Source organism: Staurois parvus, unplaced genomic scaffold, assembly GCF_062004578.1.
Source record: "Staurois parvus isolate SC_StPar_1 unplaced genomic scaffold, SC_StPar_1.0 ptg002140l, whole genome shotgun sequence".
Taxonomy (NCBI): domain Eukaryota; kingdom Metazoa; phylum Chordata; class Amphibia; order Anura; family Ranidae; genus Staurois; species Staurois parvus.
Window position 1 is genome coordinate 6,013,296 of NW_028319936.1, and position 19,451 is coordinate 6,032,746.

At 45.8% G+C, this 19,451-nt stretch overlaps 1 protein-coding gene across 2 annotated transcripts in view; it reads right to left on the bottom strand.

Moving 5' to 3' along the window:
- Positions 1 to 19,451, bottom strand: part of LOC149432482 (amine oxidase [flavin-containing] B-like) — a 110,221-nt gene that overhangs the window by 31,582 nt on the left and 59,188 nt on the right. For both annotated transcript variants that reach the window (XM_089665159.1, XM_089665158.1), the window contains 2 exons: positions 15,888 to 15,941; positions 14,862 to 14,919 (listed from right to left, as the gene is read on the bottom strand). In XM_089665159.1, the coding sequence (XP_089521285.1) occupies positions 14,862 to 14,919; positions 15,888 to 15,941 (112 nt within the window). The remainder of the gene's footprint in view (positions 1 to 14,861; positions 14,920 to 15,887; positions 15,942 to 19,451) is intronic.

Sequence of the window (19,451 nt, forward strand, 5' to 3'; positions counted from 1 at the left end):
ATCTGCCAGCACCCTATGTCAAAAAATTCAACACACCAGCAGTGTGTGAGGAGACCTGAAAGTGGCACATGGCAGAGTGTGGCGATGGAGACAGCAGCAATGGGAGGCCGTACAGGGACCCATGAGAGACTCTGGACCTGGCAGCAGCATGAGGAGGCGGTATATAGGGGCCCATGGCAGATTAGGGGCCTGGCAGCAGCTATAGGAGGCCCGTAATCTGCCAGCACCCTATGTCAAAAAATTCAACACACCAGCAGTGTGAGGAGACCTGAAAGTGGCACATGGCAGAGTGTGGCGATGGAGACAGCAGCAATGGGAGGCCGTACAGGGACCCATGACAGACTCTGGACTTGGCAGCAGCATGAGGAGGCGGTATATAGGGGCCCATGGCAGATTAGGGGCCTGGCAGCAGCTATGGGAGGCCCGTAATCTGCCAGCACCCTATGTCAAAAAATTCAACACACCAGCAGTGTGTGAGGAGACCTGAAAGTGGCACATGGCAGAGTGTGGCGATGGAGACAGCAGCAATGGGAGGCCATACAGGGACCCATGACAGACTCTGGACTTGGCAGCAGCATGAGGAGGCGGTATATAGGGGCCCATGGCAGATTAGGGGCCTGGCAGCAGCTATGGGAGGCCTGTAATCTGCCAGCACCCTATGTCAAAAAATTGAACACACCAGCAGTGTGTGAGGAGACCTGAAAGTGGCACATGGCAGAGTGTGGCGATGGAGACAGCAGCAATGGGAGGCCGTACAAGGACCCATGACAGACTCTGGACTTGGCAGCAGCATGAGGAGGCGGTATATAGGGGCCCATGGCAGATTAGGGGCCTGGCAGCAGCTATGGGAGGCCTGTAATCTGCCAGCACCCTATGTCAAAAAATTGAACACACCAGCAGTGTGTGAGGAGACCTGAAAGTGGCACATGGCAGAGTGTGGCGATGGAGACAGCAGCAATGGGAGGCCGTACAGGGACCCATGAGAGACTCTGGACTTGGCAGCAGCATGAGGAGGCGGTATAGGGGCCCATGGCAGATTAGGGGCCTGGCAGCAGCTATGGGAGGCCCGTAATCTGCCAGCACCCTATGACAAAAAATGGAACACACCAGCAGTGTGTGAGGAGACCTGAAAGTGGCACATGTTTGAGGCATGATTCATGGCGGATTTAGTCAGTTGTGTCAGGAACTGGTGGTTTGAAATCCAGACTAATCTACGCCTGATTCATTTTCACAAACGTGAGTCTCTCCACACTTTGGGTGGACAGTCGTGTCCTCCGCGGAGTTACAATACCTCCTGCCACACTAAACACGCGCTCCAATGCCACGCTACTGGCCGGGCATGACAGCCTTTCAAGGGCAAATTCAGCTAGTTGGGGCCAAAGGTCAAGTTTCGTTGCCCAGTAGTCAAGGGGATTGTCTACCTCGGTTAGCAGGGTGCTGTCCAAGTAGGCCCAAGCCTGTTGTTTGAGGTCCTGCTCCAGGTCCACCTGATGCTGCTGCTGCTGCTGCTGCGGCTGGTTAGTAGTTTCCTCACTGCGCTGGTGAAGAAAGCTACTCATCATCGACTGCAGACTGAGGCAGCTGCTGCTGGTGGAGCTGCCACTGCTCCTACCACCCCACCCCTCCCCTGCTGCCATGGCAGCGGAACGCGAGCGCACAGGGCCCACAGTGTCTGAGGATGGACGTTGGCGCACAAAGGCAGAGACCAACTGACTACATAGGTGGTTTTTATAGTACGTTATTTTGGCCTCCCTCTCAGCAGGTGTGAAAAAGGCCACCATTTTTGAACGGTAGCGAGGGTCCAACAAGGTGGACAGCCAAAAGTCATCCCTCTGTCTGATGGTTATTATTCGGCTGTCGCTACGCAAGCAACCGAGCATGCTATGGGCCATTTGTGCCAAGGAATGCGAGGGACTCCCTGCCTCCATCTCCACAGCATACTGCCACGGTGCGTCTGGGTCCTCTGTCTCCTCCTCCTCCTCCTCTACCAGATGCTCCTGCTCCTCCACTCCTGTCCGCTGAGTGGAAAAACCACCCATTTCACTCAATAATTCCTGAGCACAAATGTCCTCCTCTACCTCCTCCTCTTCTTCCTGTCCTGCCCCCACAGGGGTCATGTGGCGTTGAGATCTGTGCGCCACGTCTACCGCACCCTGACCAGCCATTGTTAACAGCATTTGTTCCAGGACGTGCAACAGAGGAATGACGTCGTTCATCCCATAGTCCTGCCGACTCACGAATAGCGTGGCCTCCTCAAAGGGCCTGAGCAAGCGGCAGGTGTCACGCATGAGCTGCCAATGGCTGACATCAAAGTTACACAGGGGAGTACCTTTATCCGCTTGTAACATCAGGAAATCGGTGATGGCCTTTCGCTGTTCGTAAAGGCGGTCTAACATGTGTAGGGTTGAATTCCACCTTGTTGCAACGTCGCAGATCAGGCGATGCTGTGCAATTCCGTTCTGCCGCTGCAGCTCAAGGAGGGTGTGCTTTGCGGTGTAGGAATGGCTGAAATGCATGCAAAGTTTACGTGACATTTTAAGGATGTCTTGCAGTGGGATGGTGGATTTTAGGAACCGCTTGACAACCAGATTGAACACGTGAGCCATGCATGGCGCATGGCACAACCTTCCTTGACGCAGAGCAGACACCATGTTCTTTCCGTTGACGGTCAACATGGTTCCGATTTTGAGTTTGCGCGGAGACAGCCATCTGTCGATTTCTCTGTTCATTACACTGAGAAGTTCCTCCCCTGTGTGACTACGTTCGCCAAGGCATACCAGGTGCAGCACAGCGTGACACCGTTGCGCCCTGCACATGTGATATGCCGGTCGGGTAATGGGACTTGGCACGGGGGTGGCGGCTGAGGACACGGCGGAAGAAGAGGTGGTAGAGGCGGACATCTTTGCCGGACCAAGGACGTGCAAACGTGGAGGCAAAAGCGGCGTGACCTGTCCAAGTTGCTGGTGCGGCTGTGACGGCACCACGTTCACCCAGTGGGCCGTAAATGACATGTACTGTCCCTGACCGTAGTTACAGCTCCACACGTCGGCGCTGCCGTGCACTTTGGCAGAGACCGACATGCTCAAAGACTGGCCCACCATCTCTTCTACATGTGAATGCAGGGCTGGCACTGCCTTTTTGGCGAAGAAATGACGGCTTGGCACTCTCCACCGCGGCGCGGCACAAGCCATCATTTCTCGGAAAGGTGCTGAGTCCACCACTTGGAAAGGGAGGGACTGCAGCACCAGCAACTTGGACAGGAGGACGTTCAGCTTTTGCACCGTCGGGTGCGTGCTCGCAAACTGTTGTCTCTTGGAAACGGATTCCAAGAAAGACTGCTGACGGAATCCGTGAAGAGGAGTAGCAGGAGAAGGAGCATCTGAACAAGCGGAAGATGCCAACGAGCGACAACTCCCCTCAGCAGAGGTGTTGGAGCCTTGACTGGCTGATGGAGGGCGATTGACGTCAGGTGACGGAGCAAGTAACGGAGCGGGTGATGGAGCGGGGGCTGGGGCGGGCAGAACCGCCGTATCTTTATCACGGTTTTCCCAGGCCACCAAATGGCGACGCTGCATATGCTGCCACAACGCTGTAGTCCCAACATGGGCCCCCTGGCCACGCTTGACTTTCTGGCCACATAGTCGACATACGGCTACGTTTACTTCCTCGGGCGGCTTGACAAAAAATTGCCACACCGCCGAGTAGGAAACTTTGCCCCCGATACTCCTCACTGGCTGACTGCTGCTTCCTCCGTGCACACCGGCACCACTACTGGCCGTGGTGGTAGGCTGCAGTGGAGCTGGTGCTCTACTCCGTGGCCGTTTGGCTCCACTGACACTGCTGCGACCCTGCTGCTGTCTCCTGGGCAACCCACCGACTATTTCGCTCGCTGCCAAGCTGCCACCCTCTTCTCCTGATGATGCGGAAGAAATTGCCTGATGACGACGTGGCTGCCAAGTGCGATCAACCTCCTCATCATCAAGTAGGGTCTCCGCCTCACTACTAGCCCCCTCGGCTGCGTCTGGGTCAGGAGACAGACCTGTCTCTAGACCGGCTACCGAGCCACTCTCCTCGCCACTACTTCTTCGCCTGGCTGCTGAAAAGGCGGATGTCTCCCCCCGTTCCTGACCGCCCTCTGTTAGCTCTTCCTCACTGTACAGTGGGGCTGAGCCCACAGCATGCGATACTTCGCTTGGTGAGGGAACACCAAAGGACAGGGGCAGGTAGAGGACACGTGATTTCAGTGGGCTTGGTCCCGGGCCATGCCAACTAACGGTTGTGTCTGACGTACCCACCGACCGTTGGCTGTAGGTGTCAGAGGTGACCTGGGAAGAGGAAGACGACCGAGCCAACCAATCGACGACGGCAGGGTTGTCGGTGGAGACACGACCGCTGGATGACACCGGGAGCACTGGCCTCTGGCTGCGAATAGTGCTGCCTCGACCCCTTCCTCTGCTGCCATGTCTGCTTGCTCCTAAAACATTGCCTCCTCTGCCACTCCTCTGCATGTTGTCTGACATACTCTTTAATTCAACTATTCTGTGTCCCTGAGTAACAATTCTGTGTCCCTGAGTAACAATTCTGTGTCTGTCCCTGAGTAACAATTCTGTGGCCCTAAGTAACGGTTCTGTGGCCCTCAGTAACAATTCTGTGTCCCTCAGTAACAATTCTGTGTCTGTCCCTGAGTAACAATTATGTGGCCCTAAGTAACGGTTCTGTGGCCCTCAGTAACAATTCTGTGTCCCTGATTAACGTTTATGTGGCCCTAAGTAACGGTTCTGTGGCCCTCAGTAACAATTCTGTGTCCCTGAGTAACAATTCTGTGTCTGTCCGAGTAACAATTCTGTGGCCCTAAGTAACAATTCTGTGGCCCTCAGTAACAATTCTGTGTCCCTGAGTAACCTTTCTGTGGCCCTAAGTAACAGTTCTGTGGCCCTCAGTAACAATTCTGTGTCCCTGAGTAACAATTCTGTGGCCCTAAGTAACAGTTCTGTGGCCCTCAGTAACAATTCTGTGTCCCTGAGTAACAATTCTGTGGCCCTAAGTAACGGTTCTGTGGCCCTCAGTAACAATTCTGTGTCCCTGAGTAACAATTCTGTGTCTGTCCGAGTAACAATTCTGTGGCCCTAAGTAACAGTTCTGTGGCCCTCAGTAACAATTCTGTGTCCCTGAGTAACAATTCTGTGGCCCTAAGTAACAGTTCTGTGGCCCTCAGTAACAATTCTGTGTCCTTGAGTAACAATTCTGTGGCCCTAAGTAACGGTTCTGTGGCCCTCAGTAACAATTCTGTGTCCCTGAGTAACAATTCTGTGTCTGTCCGAGTAACAATTCTGTGGCCCTAAGTAACAGTTCTGTGGCCCTCAGTAACAATTCTGTGTCCCTAAGTAACAAATCTGTGGCCCTAAGTAACGGTTCTGTGGCCCTCAGTAACAATTCTGTGTCCCTAAGTAACAATTCTGTGGCCCTAAGTAACGGTTCTGTGGCCCTCAGTAACAATTCTGTGTCCCTAAGTAACAATTCTGTGGCCCTAAGTAATGGTTCTGTGGCCCTCAGTAACAATTCTGTGTCCCTCAGTAACAATTCTGTGTCCCTCAGTAACAATTCTGTGTCTGTCCCTGATTAACGTTTACGTGGCCCTAAGTAACGGTTCTGTGGCCCTCAGTAACAATTCTGTGTCCCTGATTAACGTTTCTGTGGCCCTAAGTAACGGTTCTGTGGCCCTCAGTAACAATTCTGTGTCCCTCAAGAAACAATTCTGTGTGTGTCCCTGAGTAACAATTCTGTTGCCCTAAGTAACGGTTCTGTGGCCCTCAGTAACAATTCTGTGTTCCTGATTAACGTTTATGTGGCCCTAAGTAACGGTTCTGTGGCCATCAGTAACAATTCTGTGTCCCTGATTAACGTTTCTGTGGCCCTAAGTAACGGTTCTGTGGCCCTCAGTAACAATTCTATGTCCCTCAATAACAATTCTGTGTCTGTCCCTGAGTAACAATTCTGTGGCCTTAAGTAACGGTTCTGTGGCCCTCAGTAACAATTCTGTGTCCCTGATTAACTTTTATGTGGCCCTAAGTAACGGTTCTGTGGCCCTCAGTAACAATTCTGTGTCCCTGATTAACGTTTCTGTGGCCCTCAGTAACAATTCTGTGTCCCTCAGTAACAATTCTGTGTCTGTCCCTGAGTAACAATTCTGTGGCCCTAAGTAACGGTTCTGTGGCCCTCAGTAACAATTCTGTGTCCCTGAGTAACAATTCTGTGGCCCTAAGTAACGGTTCTGTGGCCCTCAGTAACAATTCTGTGTCCCTGAGTAACAATTCTGTGGCCCTAAGTAACGGTTGTGGCCCTCAGTAACAATTCTGTGTCCCTCAGTAACAATTCTGTGTCTGTCCCTGAGTAACAATTCTGTGGCCCTAAGTAACAATTCTGTGGCCCTCAGTAACAATTCTGTGTCCCTGAGTAACCTTTCTGTGGCCCTAAGTAACAGTTCTGTGGCCCTCAGTAACAATTCTGTGTCCCTGAGTAACAATTCTGTGGCCCTAAGTAACAGTTCTGTGGCCCTCAGTAACAATTCTGTGTCCCTGAGTAACAATTCTGTGGCCCTAAGTAACGGTTCTGTGGCCCTCAGTAACAATTCTGTGTCCCTGAGTAACAATTCTGTGTCTGTCCGAGTAACAATTCTGTGGCCCTAAGTAACAGTTCTGTGGCCCTCAGTAACAATTCTGTGTCCCTGAGTAACAATTCTGTGGCCCTAAGTAACAGTTCTGTGGCCCTCAGTAACAATTCTGTGTCCTTGAGTAACAATTCTGTGGCCCTAAGTAACGGTTCTGTGGCCCTCAGTAACAATTCTGTGTCCCTGAGTAACAATTCTGTGTCTGTCCGAGTAACAATTCTGTGGCCCTAAGTAACAGTTCTGTGGCCCTCAGTAACAATTCTGTGTCCCTAAGTAACAAATCTGTGGCCCTAAGTAACGGTTCTGTGGCCCTCAGTAACAATTCTGTGTCCCTAAGTAACAATTCTGTGGCCCTAAGTAACGGTTCTGTGGCCCTCAGTAACAATTCTGTGTCCCTAAGTAACAATTCTGTGGCCCTAAGTAATGGTTCTGTGGCCCTCAGTAACAATTCTGTGTCCCTCAGTAACAATTCTGTGTCCCTCAGTAACAATTCTGTGTCTGTCCCTGATTAACGTTTACGTGGCCCTAAGTAACGGTTCTGTGGCCCTCAGTAACAATTCTGTGTCCCTGATTAACGTTTCTGTGGCCCTAAGTAACGGTTCTGTGGCCCTCAGTAACAATTCTGTGTCCCTCAAGAAACAATTCTGTGTGTGTCCCTGAGTAACAATTCTGTTGCCCTAAGTAACGGTTCTGTGGCCCTCAGTAACAATTCTGTGTTCCTGATTAACGTTTATGTGGCCCTAAGTAACGGTTCTGTGGCCATCAGTAACAATTCTGTGTCCCTGATTAACGTTTCTGTGGCCCTAAGTAACGGTTCTGTGGCCCTCAGTAACAATTCTATGTCCCTCAATAACAATTCTGTGTCTGTCCCTGAGTAACAATTCTGTGGCCTTAAGTAACGGTTCTGTGGCCCTCAGTAACAATTCTGTGTCCCTGATTAACTTTTATGTGGCCCTAAGTAACGGTTCTGTGGCCCTCAGTAACAATTCTGTGTCCCTGATTAACGTTTCTGTGGCCCTCAGTAACAATTCTGTGTCCCTCAGTAACAATTCTGTGTCTGTCCCTGAGTAACAATTCTGTGGCCCTAAGTAACGGTTCTGTGGCCCTCAGTAACAATTCTGTGTCCCTGAGTAACAATTCTGTGGCCCTAAGTAACGGTTCTGTGGCCCTCAGTAACAATTCTGTGTCCCTGAGTAACAATTCTGTGGCCCTAAGTAACGGTTGTGGCCCTCAGTAACAATTCTGTGTCCCTCAGTAACAATTCTGTGTCTGTCCCTGAGTAACAATTCTGTGGCCCTAAGTAACGGTTCTGTGGCCCTCAGTAACAATTCTGTGTCCCTGATTAACTTTTATGTGGCCCTAAGTAACGGTTCTGTGGCCCTCAGTAACAATTCTGTGTCCCTGATTAAAGTTTCTGTGGCCCTCAGTAACAATTCTGTGTCCCTCAGTAACAATTCTGTGTCTGTCCCTGAGTAACAATTATGTGGCCCTAAGTAACGGTTCTGTGGCCCTCAGTAACAATTCTGTGTCCCTGAATAACAATTCTGTGGCCCTAAGTAACGGTTCTGTGGCCCTCAGTAACAATTCTGTGTCCCTGAGTAACAATTCTGTGGCCCTAAGTAACGGTTGTGGCCCTCAGTAACAATTCTGTGTCACTCAGTAACAATTCTGTGTCTGTCCCTGAGTAACAATTATGTGGCCCTAAGTAACGGTTATGTGGCCCTCAGTAACAATTCTGTGTCCCTGAGTAACGTTTCTGTGGCCCTAAGTAACGGTTCTGTGGCCCTCAGTAACAATTCTGTGTCCCTGAGTAACAATTCTGTGTCTGTCCCTGAGTAACAATTCTGTGGCCCTAAGTAACGGTTCTGTGGCCCTCAGTAACAATTCTGTGTCCCTGAGTAACGTTTCTGTGACCCTAAGTAACAATTCTGTGGCCCTCAGTAACAATTCTGTGTCTGTCCCTGAGTAACAATTCTGTGGCCCTAACTAACGTTTCTGTGGCCCTAAGTAACAGTTCTGTGGCCCTCAGTAACAATTCTGTGTCCCTGAGTAACGTTTCTGTGGCCCTAAGTAACAATTCTGTGGCCCTCAGTAACAATTCTGTGTCTGTCCCTGAGTAACAATTCTGTGGCCCTAACTAACGTTTCTGTGGCCCTAAGTAACAATTCTCTGGCACTCAGTAACAATTCTGTCTGTCCCTGAGTAACAATTCTGTGGCCCTAACTAACGTTTCTGTGGCCCTAAGTAACAATTCTCTGGCACTCAGTAACAATTCTGTCTGTCCCTGAGTAACAATTCTGTGGCCCTAAGTAACAATTCTGTGGCCCTCAGTAACAATTCTGTGTCTGTCCCTGAGTAACAATTCTGTGGCCCTAACTAACGTTTCTGTGGCCCTAAGTAACAGTTCTGTGGCCCTCAGTAACAATTCTGTGTCTGTCCCTGAGTAACAATTCTGTGGCCCTAACTAACGTTTCTGTGGCCCTCAGTAACAGTTCTGTGGCCCTCAGTAACAATTCTGTGTCTGTCCCTGAGTAACAATTCTGTGGCCCTAACTAACGTTTCTGTGGCCCTAAGTAACAATTCTCTGGCACTCAGTAACAATTCTGTCTGTCCCTGAGTAACAATTTTGTGGCCCTAATAACGTTTCTGTGGCCCTCAGTAACAGTTCTGTGGCCCTCAGTAACAATTCTGTGTCTGTCCCTGAGTAACAATTCTGTGGCCCTAACTAACGTTTCTGTGGCCCTAAGTAACAATTCTCTGGCACTCAGTAACAATTCTGTCTGTCCCTGAGTAACAATTCTGTGGCCCTAATAACGTTTCTGTGGCCCTAAGTAACAGTTCTGTGGCCCTCAGTAACAATTCTGTGTCTGTCCCTGAGTAACAATTCTGTAGCCCTAACTAACGTTTCTGTGGCCCTAAGTAACAATTCTCTGGCACTCAGTAACAATTCTGTCTGTCCCTGAGTAACAATTCTGTGGCCCTAACTAGCGTTTCTTTGGCCCTAAGTAACGGTTCTGTGGCCCTCAGTAACAATTCTGTGTCCCTGAGTAACGTTTCTGTGACCCTAAGTAACAATTCTGTGGCCCTCAGTAACAATTCTGTGTCTGTCCCTGAGTAACAATTCTGTGGCCCTAACTAACGTTTCTGTGGCCCTAAGTAACAGTTCTGTGGCCCTCAGTAACAATTCTGTGTCCCTGAGTAACGTTTCTGTGGCCCTAAGTAACAATTCTGTGGCCCTCAGTAACAATTCTGTGTCTGTCCCTGAGTAACAATTCTGTGGCCCTAACTAACGTTTCTGTGGCCCTAAGTAACAATTCTCTGGCACTCAGTAACAATTCTGTCTGTCCCTGAGTAACAATTCTGTGGCCCTAACTAACGTTTCTGTGGCCCTAAGTAACAATTCTCTGGCACTCAGTAACAATTCTGTCTGTCCCTGAGTAACAATTCTGTGGCCCTAAGTAACAATTCTGTGGCCCTCAGTAACAATTCTGTGTCTGTCCCTGAGTAACAATTCTGTGGCCCTAACTAACGTTTCTGTGGCCCTAAGTAACAGTTCTGTGGCCCTCAGTAACAATTCTGTGTCTGTCCCTGAGTAACAATTCTGTGGCCCTAACTAACGTTTCTGTGGCCCTCAGTAACAGTTCTGTGGCCCTCAGTAACAATTCTGTGTCTGTCCCTGAGTAACAATTCTGTGGCCCTAACTAACGTTTCTGTGGCCCTAAGTAACAATTCTCTGGCACTCAGTAACAATTCTGTCTGTCCCTGAGTAACAATTTTGTGGCCCTAATAACGTTTCTGTGGCCCTCAGTAACAGTTCTGTGGCCCTCAGTAACAATTCTGTGTCTGTCCCTGAGTAACAATTCTGTGGCCCTAACTAACGTTTCTGTGGCCCTAAGTAACAATTCTCTGGCACTCAGTAACAATTCTGTCTGTCCCTGAGTAACAATTCTGTGGCCCTAATAACGTTTCTGTGGCCCTAAGTAACAGTTCTGTGGCCCTCAGTAACAATTCTGTGTCTGTCCCTGAGTAACAATTCTGTAGCCCTAACTAACGTTTCTGTGGCCCTAAGTAACAATTCTCTGGCACTCAGTAACAATTCTGTCTGTCCCTGAGTAACAATTCTGTGGCCCTAACTAGCGTTTCTTTGGCCCTAAGTAACGATTCTGTGGCCCTCATTAACAATTCTGTGTCCCTGAGTAATGCTTCTCTGTCCCTAAGTAACGTTTCTCTGTCCCCAAGTAACGTTTCTGTGGCCCTAACTCTGTCCCTAATACAGAGCGGTCTGCCTCTCTTGAATGACTGGAGGCAAATGAAGAATTCTAAAATGGCCGCTATTTATAGCTCGACCATTACACAGTGCTGGCTGCCTGGCTGCTGATTGGCTAATGCGATCACATGTCATTAAGGAATGCATTATGGGTCAGCACGCCTTGTCTGCGCGCCTTCCCAGACATCCCCGCTCCGTCGCCGCACATGTCCGCCGCCATTTTAGGAAAAATTTTGATTCGTGCGTCCGAAGTAGGCTATTTTTCGGATTCGGCGCGAATCGAAAATTTTCCAATATTCGACTCGAATTCCACTTCGCCTACTTCGATTCGCTCATCTCTAATTAGGATGCTACGGTTTTTGGGGTAAGCGGCGTTATGCATGACGTGGTGGTCTGGAGATTTGTCCTCCACGCACATCACGTCAGGCATCATACCGCTGAGCGAATGTATTTATTTCTGAATGTATTTATTGTATGTTTGGAACTGTATTGCAATGTGGTGCGCTGCGTCGCAGTACAGGGTGAGATGTACCCCGATTACAAGTATCATGTTGTTTTTTGATGCTTCTGTAATAAAAGTATCTTTTCAATCAAAAAACCTGTCCACAACCTCAAACAGTCACACTCCAAACTCCACTACAGTGAAGACCAAAGAGCTATCGAAGGACACCAGAAACAAAATTGTAGACCTGCACCAGGCTGGGAAGACTGAATCTGCAATAGCCAAGCAGCTTGGTGTGAACAAATCAACTGTGGGAGCAATAATTAGAAAATGGAAGACATACAAGACCACTGATAATCTCCCTCGATCTGGAGCTCCACGCAAGATCGCACCACATGGGGTCAAAATGATCACAAGTACGGTGAGCAAAAATCCCAGGACCACACGGGGGGACCTAGTGAATGACCTGCAGAGAGCTGGGACCAATGTAACAAAGGCTACCATCAGTAACACACTACGCCGCCAGGGACTCAGATCCTGCAGTGCCAGACGTGTTCCCCTGCTTAAGCCAGTACATGTCCGGGCCCGTCTGAAATTTGCTAGAGAGCATTTTGATGATCCAGAGAATGTCATATGGTCAGATGAAACCAAAATAGAACTGTTTGGTAGAAACACAACTCATCGTGTTTGGAGGAGAGAGAATGCTGAGTTGCATCCAAAGAACACCATACCTACTGTGAAGCATGGGGGTGGCAACATCATGCTTTGGGGCTGTTTCTCCGCAAAGGGACCAGGACGACTGATCCGTGTACAGGACAGAATGAATGGGGTCATGTATCGTGAGATTTTGAGTGCAAACCTCCTTCCATCAGCAAGGGCATTGAAGATGAAACGTGGCTGGGTCTTCCAACATGACAATGATCCCAAACATACCACCCGGGCAACGAAGGAGTGGCTTCGTAAGAAGCATTTCAAGGTCCTGGAGTGGCCTAACCAGTCTCCAGATCTCAACCCCAAGAAAACCTTTGGAGGGAGTTGAAAGTCCGTGTTGCCCATCGACAGCCCCAAAACATCACTGCTCTAGAGGAGATCTGCATGGAGGAATGGGTCAACATACCAGCAACAGTGTGTGCCAACCTTGTGAAGACTTACAGGAAACGTTTGACCTCTGTCATTGCCAACAAAGGATATATAATAAAGTATTGAGATGAACTTTTGATATTGACCAAATACTTATTTTCCACCATAATTTGCAAATAAATTCTTTCCAAATCAGCCAATGTGATTGTCTGGATTTATTTTCTCATTTTGTCTCTCATAGTTGAGGTCTACCTATGATGCCAATTACAGGCCTCTCTCATCTTTTTAAGTGGGAGAACTTGCACAATTGGTGGCTGACTTAGATTGTACCCAAGGAGGGTACAATCTAAGATAAATGTTGATGTCATTATGACACAATATCATTACTCACCTCCTGTTGTGCATGTCCCAGACATTGGCACCATTATGGGTTATCCCAAAATCTACATGAATTATTTTAAAATAGGCTCCCGGAAGTTGTATCGGCAACAAATGGAATTTATATAGGATTTTTGGGACGATGGGACAGAACAGACCTGGCACTTAGTGACCCCGCTGCATATCTCCTCCAACTTGCACCACTCTTCGCAGATACCAGCCATCAGTTACCAGCACAGGAAATCTCCCTTCACCAATAACCTATTTGTGACTCCTACAGGTCACATGATCTGCTGAGAGATGGATATAATTTATCAGCAATAGGGAATTTCCTGTGCTGGAAGCTGATTGCTGTTATGTGCAGGGAATATTGAAGTTTAGAGAAAATCAGTCACATTGTCACTAAATGCTGGGTCTAGGTCTTGTTTCCTACTCTACTGTCTTAATCCTAACAATCCTAACAACCCCCCCCCCCAACCACATCAGTGGGTGAGATAGTATAGGAGCCTAAAATATATCAGGTGATGCTCAGTCAGAGAAGCCTCTCTACAGGCTTAAAAGTAGTGTGCTTTTGCATTGGGACCCAGTACCCCTGGCACACTGCACCCTAAATTTGCAGCTCTGTGCCACCCAGCACTCCTACTACTGCACCCCTAACTCTGAACCTCCCTGCCTTCCAGCACCCCTAACACTGAACCCCAAGCTGCTTGCCATGGTGGCACTCCCAAGCCAGGCTCTCTGCGTTTCTAGACACACACAGCACTACTGTAATCTCTTGCTCCCTCTTTGGTTTGGCTTAAGGTACAGGTAGTATTTCTGACAAAACAATCCGGCCTCCTCCACACTACAGCCTGACCTGGATTCACCCTTTACAGCTCCGAGCCTGCTCCAGATCCAGCTTCTGCAGTGTCTACATCCACAGGGAGTCCACACCTGCCCTGGAAGATAGCCATACACCAAAGATGTGCCTATATACATCTCATAAAATGTGAGTGCAATTTTAATCGATTTGTAATAAAGTGTTTACAGTCTACACTCAATGGCGCCTACTCCACATTTCTTTTTTACATGCTCATCTGGAGATCTGCTTCTGCTCCCTTCTGTAAGGCCAGCCTTGAAGTGAAGATCTACTTAAATTTGGATTCAACTGTTTTGGACTTCCTACACCCAATTGTAGAAGATTAATTTGCCCAATACCTATTTTGGCCTTCCTAGCCTGCAGTTAAGTAAAAACGCAGAACGCTTTTTTTGTTTTTTGTTTTTATTTAATGATTTTATTTTCATGATTGACAGTGTGTTCACCATGATTTAAATGCCTACCTTTTCATGATCTAATTGATCTCAATAAAAATATTTGCATCCACTATTTATAGTGAATATTTACTCCGCATATAATATACCGTCTTTTTTGGCAGGTCTGCTCTTGTCAGCTGCTAACTTTTTTCTTATAAGCTTTTTGTCTTAAAATCCACACCTCAATTATGGTGAGTCATGGAAATGCTTCTTGATGGGTGGATACACCCCTAATTTATGGCACCTTTTCTCTCTTTTTTGTATAGATACTGGAAATCACACCTACCCCAATAGCTTTTTTGTATCTTTCAGTTATGTTCAAGATTGTTCTCTTATTACCAGTTATCTATATTCTTGGACCATAAGTATTAGTGAAAAAATGTCTTAGTATAATTGAAGGGATGAGAATTAATGGCGGTAACTGATAACAGGGTGTTACATACCCCAAGCATGATGCAAAACAGCAATAAGGACATTAAACATCTTATCTTACACAGGGCATTACCATAGGATTTGCAATAACTACTCTTAATATTTGTACAGTGGTTTTACACAGGGTAATACTCAGGCAATGCCAAAAATACAATCATAGTTTTCTTGGGAAAGAACTGTTAATTACTGCCTAATATGTTGAATATTTCTCTCTGATTTTTTTATAAAGTAATGATGAGACATGACAAATATTGACAGTTACTGAATCTCTTAATTATTTCCAATATATATTCATTACTTACATGGAGTGCTTCTTCTGTTCCCATGACCTTGGCATAGTATTCACATATTTTTCTTTTCCTGATTTGTTAAAACACAATAATTAATTTAAAGGCATGGTACACTTTCAAATATTTTTTGTTTTGACTAGGTGTTAGCGTTGTTTTATTCCCTGGGTTGTTTGTTTGCCTTTATTTATGTCATATAAAAAGTTAAAACAATGGCATACTCATAATTCCAACTATCTGCCTAAATTGTTCTATATAGAAACACAAAAAAATAATCTTTATAGGATACCAGTTTTTGTAAAAGTTGATTTTCTTTAACCGCTTTCAGATTTAAATGTCCATTTAAATGCCCATATTGACTAGAGACACGTCATATTTTTATTTGCAATGGCATGAGAGATTGAAGGACACCGTACACCGCTGGCTCAATAGGCGAAGAGGAATGTAAATAGCCTCAGACTTTTTCACCCCACCCACTGATGATTAGTCATAGAGGACCTTTACAACATAGCCCTGGTAGGTGGGGTGAAATGTGTGGCTTAGAATGAGTCTAAGTCTGAGGCTGTTTGCATTCCTCTTCATCTGCTGAGCCAGTGGATTGCAGCATCATTCAATCCCCCATAGCACACAGCTCTCTGGATCAAACATCTGACAGCCTACAACAGGGGTGGACTGACAACTCATGGGGCCCCTGGGCAATAGGAGATCATGGGGCCCGTGTCCTTATCCAAACTCAAAAATGCCTATGAAAAGGGTACCAGGGGCATCTCATGGGGCCCCTTACTGACCCTGGGCCCTCGGGCAGTGCCTGAGTTTCCAAATGGTCAGTCCGCCCCTGGCCTACACCCTTACTTTCCAGTGAAACACTGGACCTGTTGTGCCCGAGCATCTCGAGTGGCTCTACAAGTTATTATAGATTATTGTATTTATGGGATTTAATAAAGGGTGTCATTTTTACTCTTGTCCTAGCGGGATGACTATAATATTAAAGTACTGTACATGAAAGAAAAGACATACTGTATTACATGCAAACTCCTTTACCTTTCTTCCTTGCTCAGATTTGCCAGCAGAGATGCTTTTCTGGAGAGGATGAATCTGAAGGAAATAAAATACGTAATTAAACTGTGAAGCACATAGAGGGAACAAAGCCTGCTTCCTTGGGGTTTCAGTAATTCATCCAGACATAACTTGTAGAATGTAAGCAGCTCTACAGGCATTGTACCATAAAAGGGGTTCTTAAACAAACTAACACATTTGTGAAAATAAATTATTCAGAAAACTGTACTGAACAAAATGATTAACAGAACTCCAACCAAAGCTTTTTAAGGTTGTAGTTCTCAAAAACCCTTGTAGGTAGATTTTAATTAGATACAGCCATGACAAATGCTTTAGCTCTCCCCCAGCTTGTGTTTATTTGCCCCATATTGGCACTATACCTTCTGTAAAATGTACATTTTGCAGACCATAGAGGGATTACTTTGATGCAATTGGTAACCACTTCCCATCCTATTGTAATATGATGGCTGAGCGGCATGATGTCCACCCAGGATTGGACCATACTTTGGTGCTGTCACCCACTGTGTCCACTGGACACAGCAGATTACAGATCAGTGTACCGGGCTGCTGCCGGTACCATGTGATCGCTGTGACCAATCACGGCAGATCACGTGGCAATTGTACACAATGGATGACTTCTATTCATACTGGTCATTGTGTACTATTGTGTTGATCTCTGTGATTGGTCACAGTGATCACATGGTATAGACAGGGCCAATGCCCTTTGATTAGCAGTGGCCAATCACAGCTAATCACAATAGTACACACTGAATGAATGGATTTCATTCAAAAGGAATGGTTGCTTATAACAGTGATTATCACTGTTATAAGCAAAAAAAGATTCCTGATCACCTCCCCAGAGTAGTACAGTGTTGCTATGGTAACACTGTATTGCTCTGGGCACAGTATGCAAAAAACAATTGTAAAAGAAAAAATGTAATAAAAAATATTTTTAAAAATTGAAAAAAAGTACTAAAAATGTTTGCTATTTTTTTTTTTTAACATACTGTCACTAGTCAGTGACAGTATGTTACTAGTCCATGATCACCACCACATATGATGACAATGTACTGTACTGGGTACAGTATGTTAACCACTTCCCAATTGCCATATAGCAGAAATACTGCTACAGGGCGGCACGGGTGCGCAAAATCACGTATATATACGTGATTTTGCATTTCTGGGTAGGGGGCATGCTGCTGTCAATCACCGGGTTCCAGCCGGTGATTACTCACCGGCACCTGGTGATTTCCGAGGATCTCGGACAAGGAGAACTGTTTTATTTACTAACAGTTCTCCTCCCTGTCACCTTAGGCATCTTACAGTGAAGCACACTGACACCGCCCCCTAGTAAAACACTCCCAGCACACAGTTAACACGTTGATTGCTCCCTCATATTAACCCCTGCCCAGTGCCATTAGTACAGTGGTTTTTTTTAGCACTGATCACTGTATTGGTGTCACTGGGGATGTCAGGGACACCAAGTCAGTTCCCCTCCAGTTTCAGAAAGTCTGCCGCAGTCCTGCTATAAGTCGCTGATCACTGCCATTACTAGTAAAAAATAATAATTAAAAAAAAACCCAGTATATATACCACCATTTGTAAATGCTTTCATGGAAACCAATTAATTTACGCGTATTGGAATTTTGTTTAGCAAAAACATGTAGCAGAATACATTTTGGTGTAAATTTATGACAGAATTAGATTTTTTTTTTTTTAACTGGACATGTTTAATAGCAAAAAGTAAAAAACATTGTTTTTTTCTCAACATTGTCGGTTTTTTATTTTTATATAGTGCAAAAAATAAAAACACACAGGCAGTCAAATACCATCAAAAGAAAGCACAATTCATGGGAAAAAAAATTTTTATTTGGGTGCAGCGTTGCATGACTGCAATTGTCAGTTAAAGTAACACAGCGCCGTAACGCAAAAAATGGCCTGGTCAGGAAGGGGGGTAAATCCTCAAGAGGGCAAGTGGTTAAAAAAAGTGATAGAGTTTTGAGTGAGAGATATAGATGGGGAGAAAGACCGGGAAAATATTTGATGAGGGCCCTGAGGAAAAAGAAAAATAGAAATTATATAGAAAAAATAAAAGATGTTAAGGGGAACCTGAAACACTGAAACAGAGAAATCACCAAAGTTTTTATGGAATATTATAGAGACTTGTATAATATAAATCCCCTGCAGGGATCAGAAAATATAGAAAGCGCGAAGAATCAAAAGAGAAAGAAATATCTAGAGATGGCTGGGTTATTAAAATTAAGCGAAGTCCAATTGAACTCCCTTGATGCAGATATCTCACAAGATGAAATAAAATTAGCTTTGAAGGGTACAGTGTCTGGGAAAAGTCCAGGACCAGATGGTTACACTGTGAGATATTATAAAAAATATAGTGAAATCTTAGTACCAAAACTTAGAAATTATATGAATGCACTAGGCGGAGAGATGGAAGTAAGAAAAGAATCGCTACAAGCTCAAATGGTGCTTATTCAAAAAGAGGGAAAAGATGCTTCACAGTGTTCGAGCTATAGACCTATTTCATTATTAAACACTGACACTAAGCTATATGCAAAGGTCTTGGCAAATAGATTGAAAGAGCTAATGCCGGAATGGATACATGAGGACCAGGTGGGCTTTGTTCCCGGGAGGGAGAGTAGAGATAATGGATTACGATCATTGATGTTGATCCAAAAAAGTAAAAAGGGAAAAGAACCAGTGGTGCTACTCTCTATAGACGCTGAAAAAGCGTTTGATAGAGTGAATTGGAGATTCATGATGGATACTTTGGAAGTCATGGGAATTGGGCCTAGGATGAGAGAGTGGATAGGAAAGTTGTACAGATACCCCTCTGCAGTTGTTGTGGTGAATGGGGAGAGGTCAGAACCCATTGAGATGTCAAACGGTACAAGACAGGGATGCCCATTGTCCCCACTGTTGTATGTTATATCATTAGAACCACTGCTGTCAACAATAAGGCTGAATAGAGATATAAAGGGAATCCAGATAGGGGACACAGAACATAAAGTCGCCACTTTTGCTGACGACTTGTTGTTCTACGTAGGAAACCCCAGGATAACACTTCCAAATTTAATGAAGCTATTAAAGGAATATGGAGAACTGTCAAATTTAAAGATTAATCCAACAAAAACGGAGATTCTAAATATAAATATTTTAAAAAATTTAAAAGAAAAAATACAAAAGGAATTTCCCTTTAAATGGAAAGATAGAGATATAAAATACTTAGGAGTAAAACTTACAGCTTCATATCTATATAAATTAAACTATATTTCATTGATCAACGAGATTAGAGAGGAGCTAAAAATATTGCAGGAGGGAACTCCGACATGGATAGGCCATATTAACCTGGTAAAAATGATAATAGTACCAAAAATCATGTATAGATATCAAATGATACCAATTAAACTCCCAGAGATCTTTTTTAAGGTAATTAAGAAACTGATAACAAAATACATATGGAGGAATAAAAAACCAAGATTGTCATATGAGTTGTTGAGTAGGAGGAAAGAAAGAGGTGGTTTAGGGCTCCCA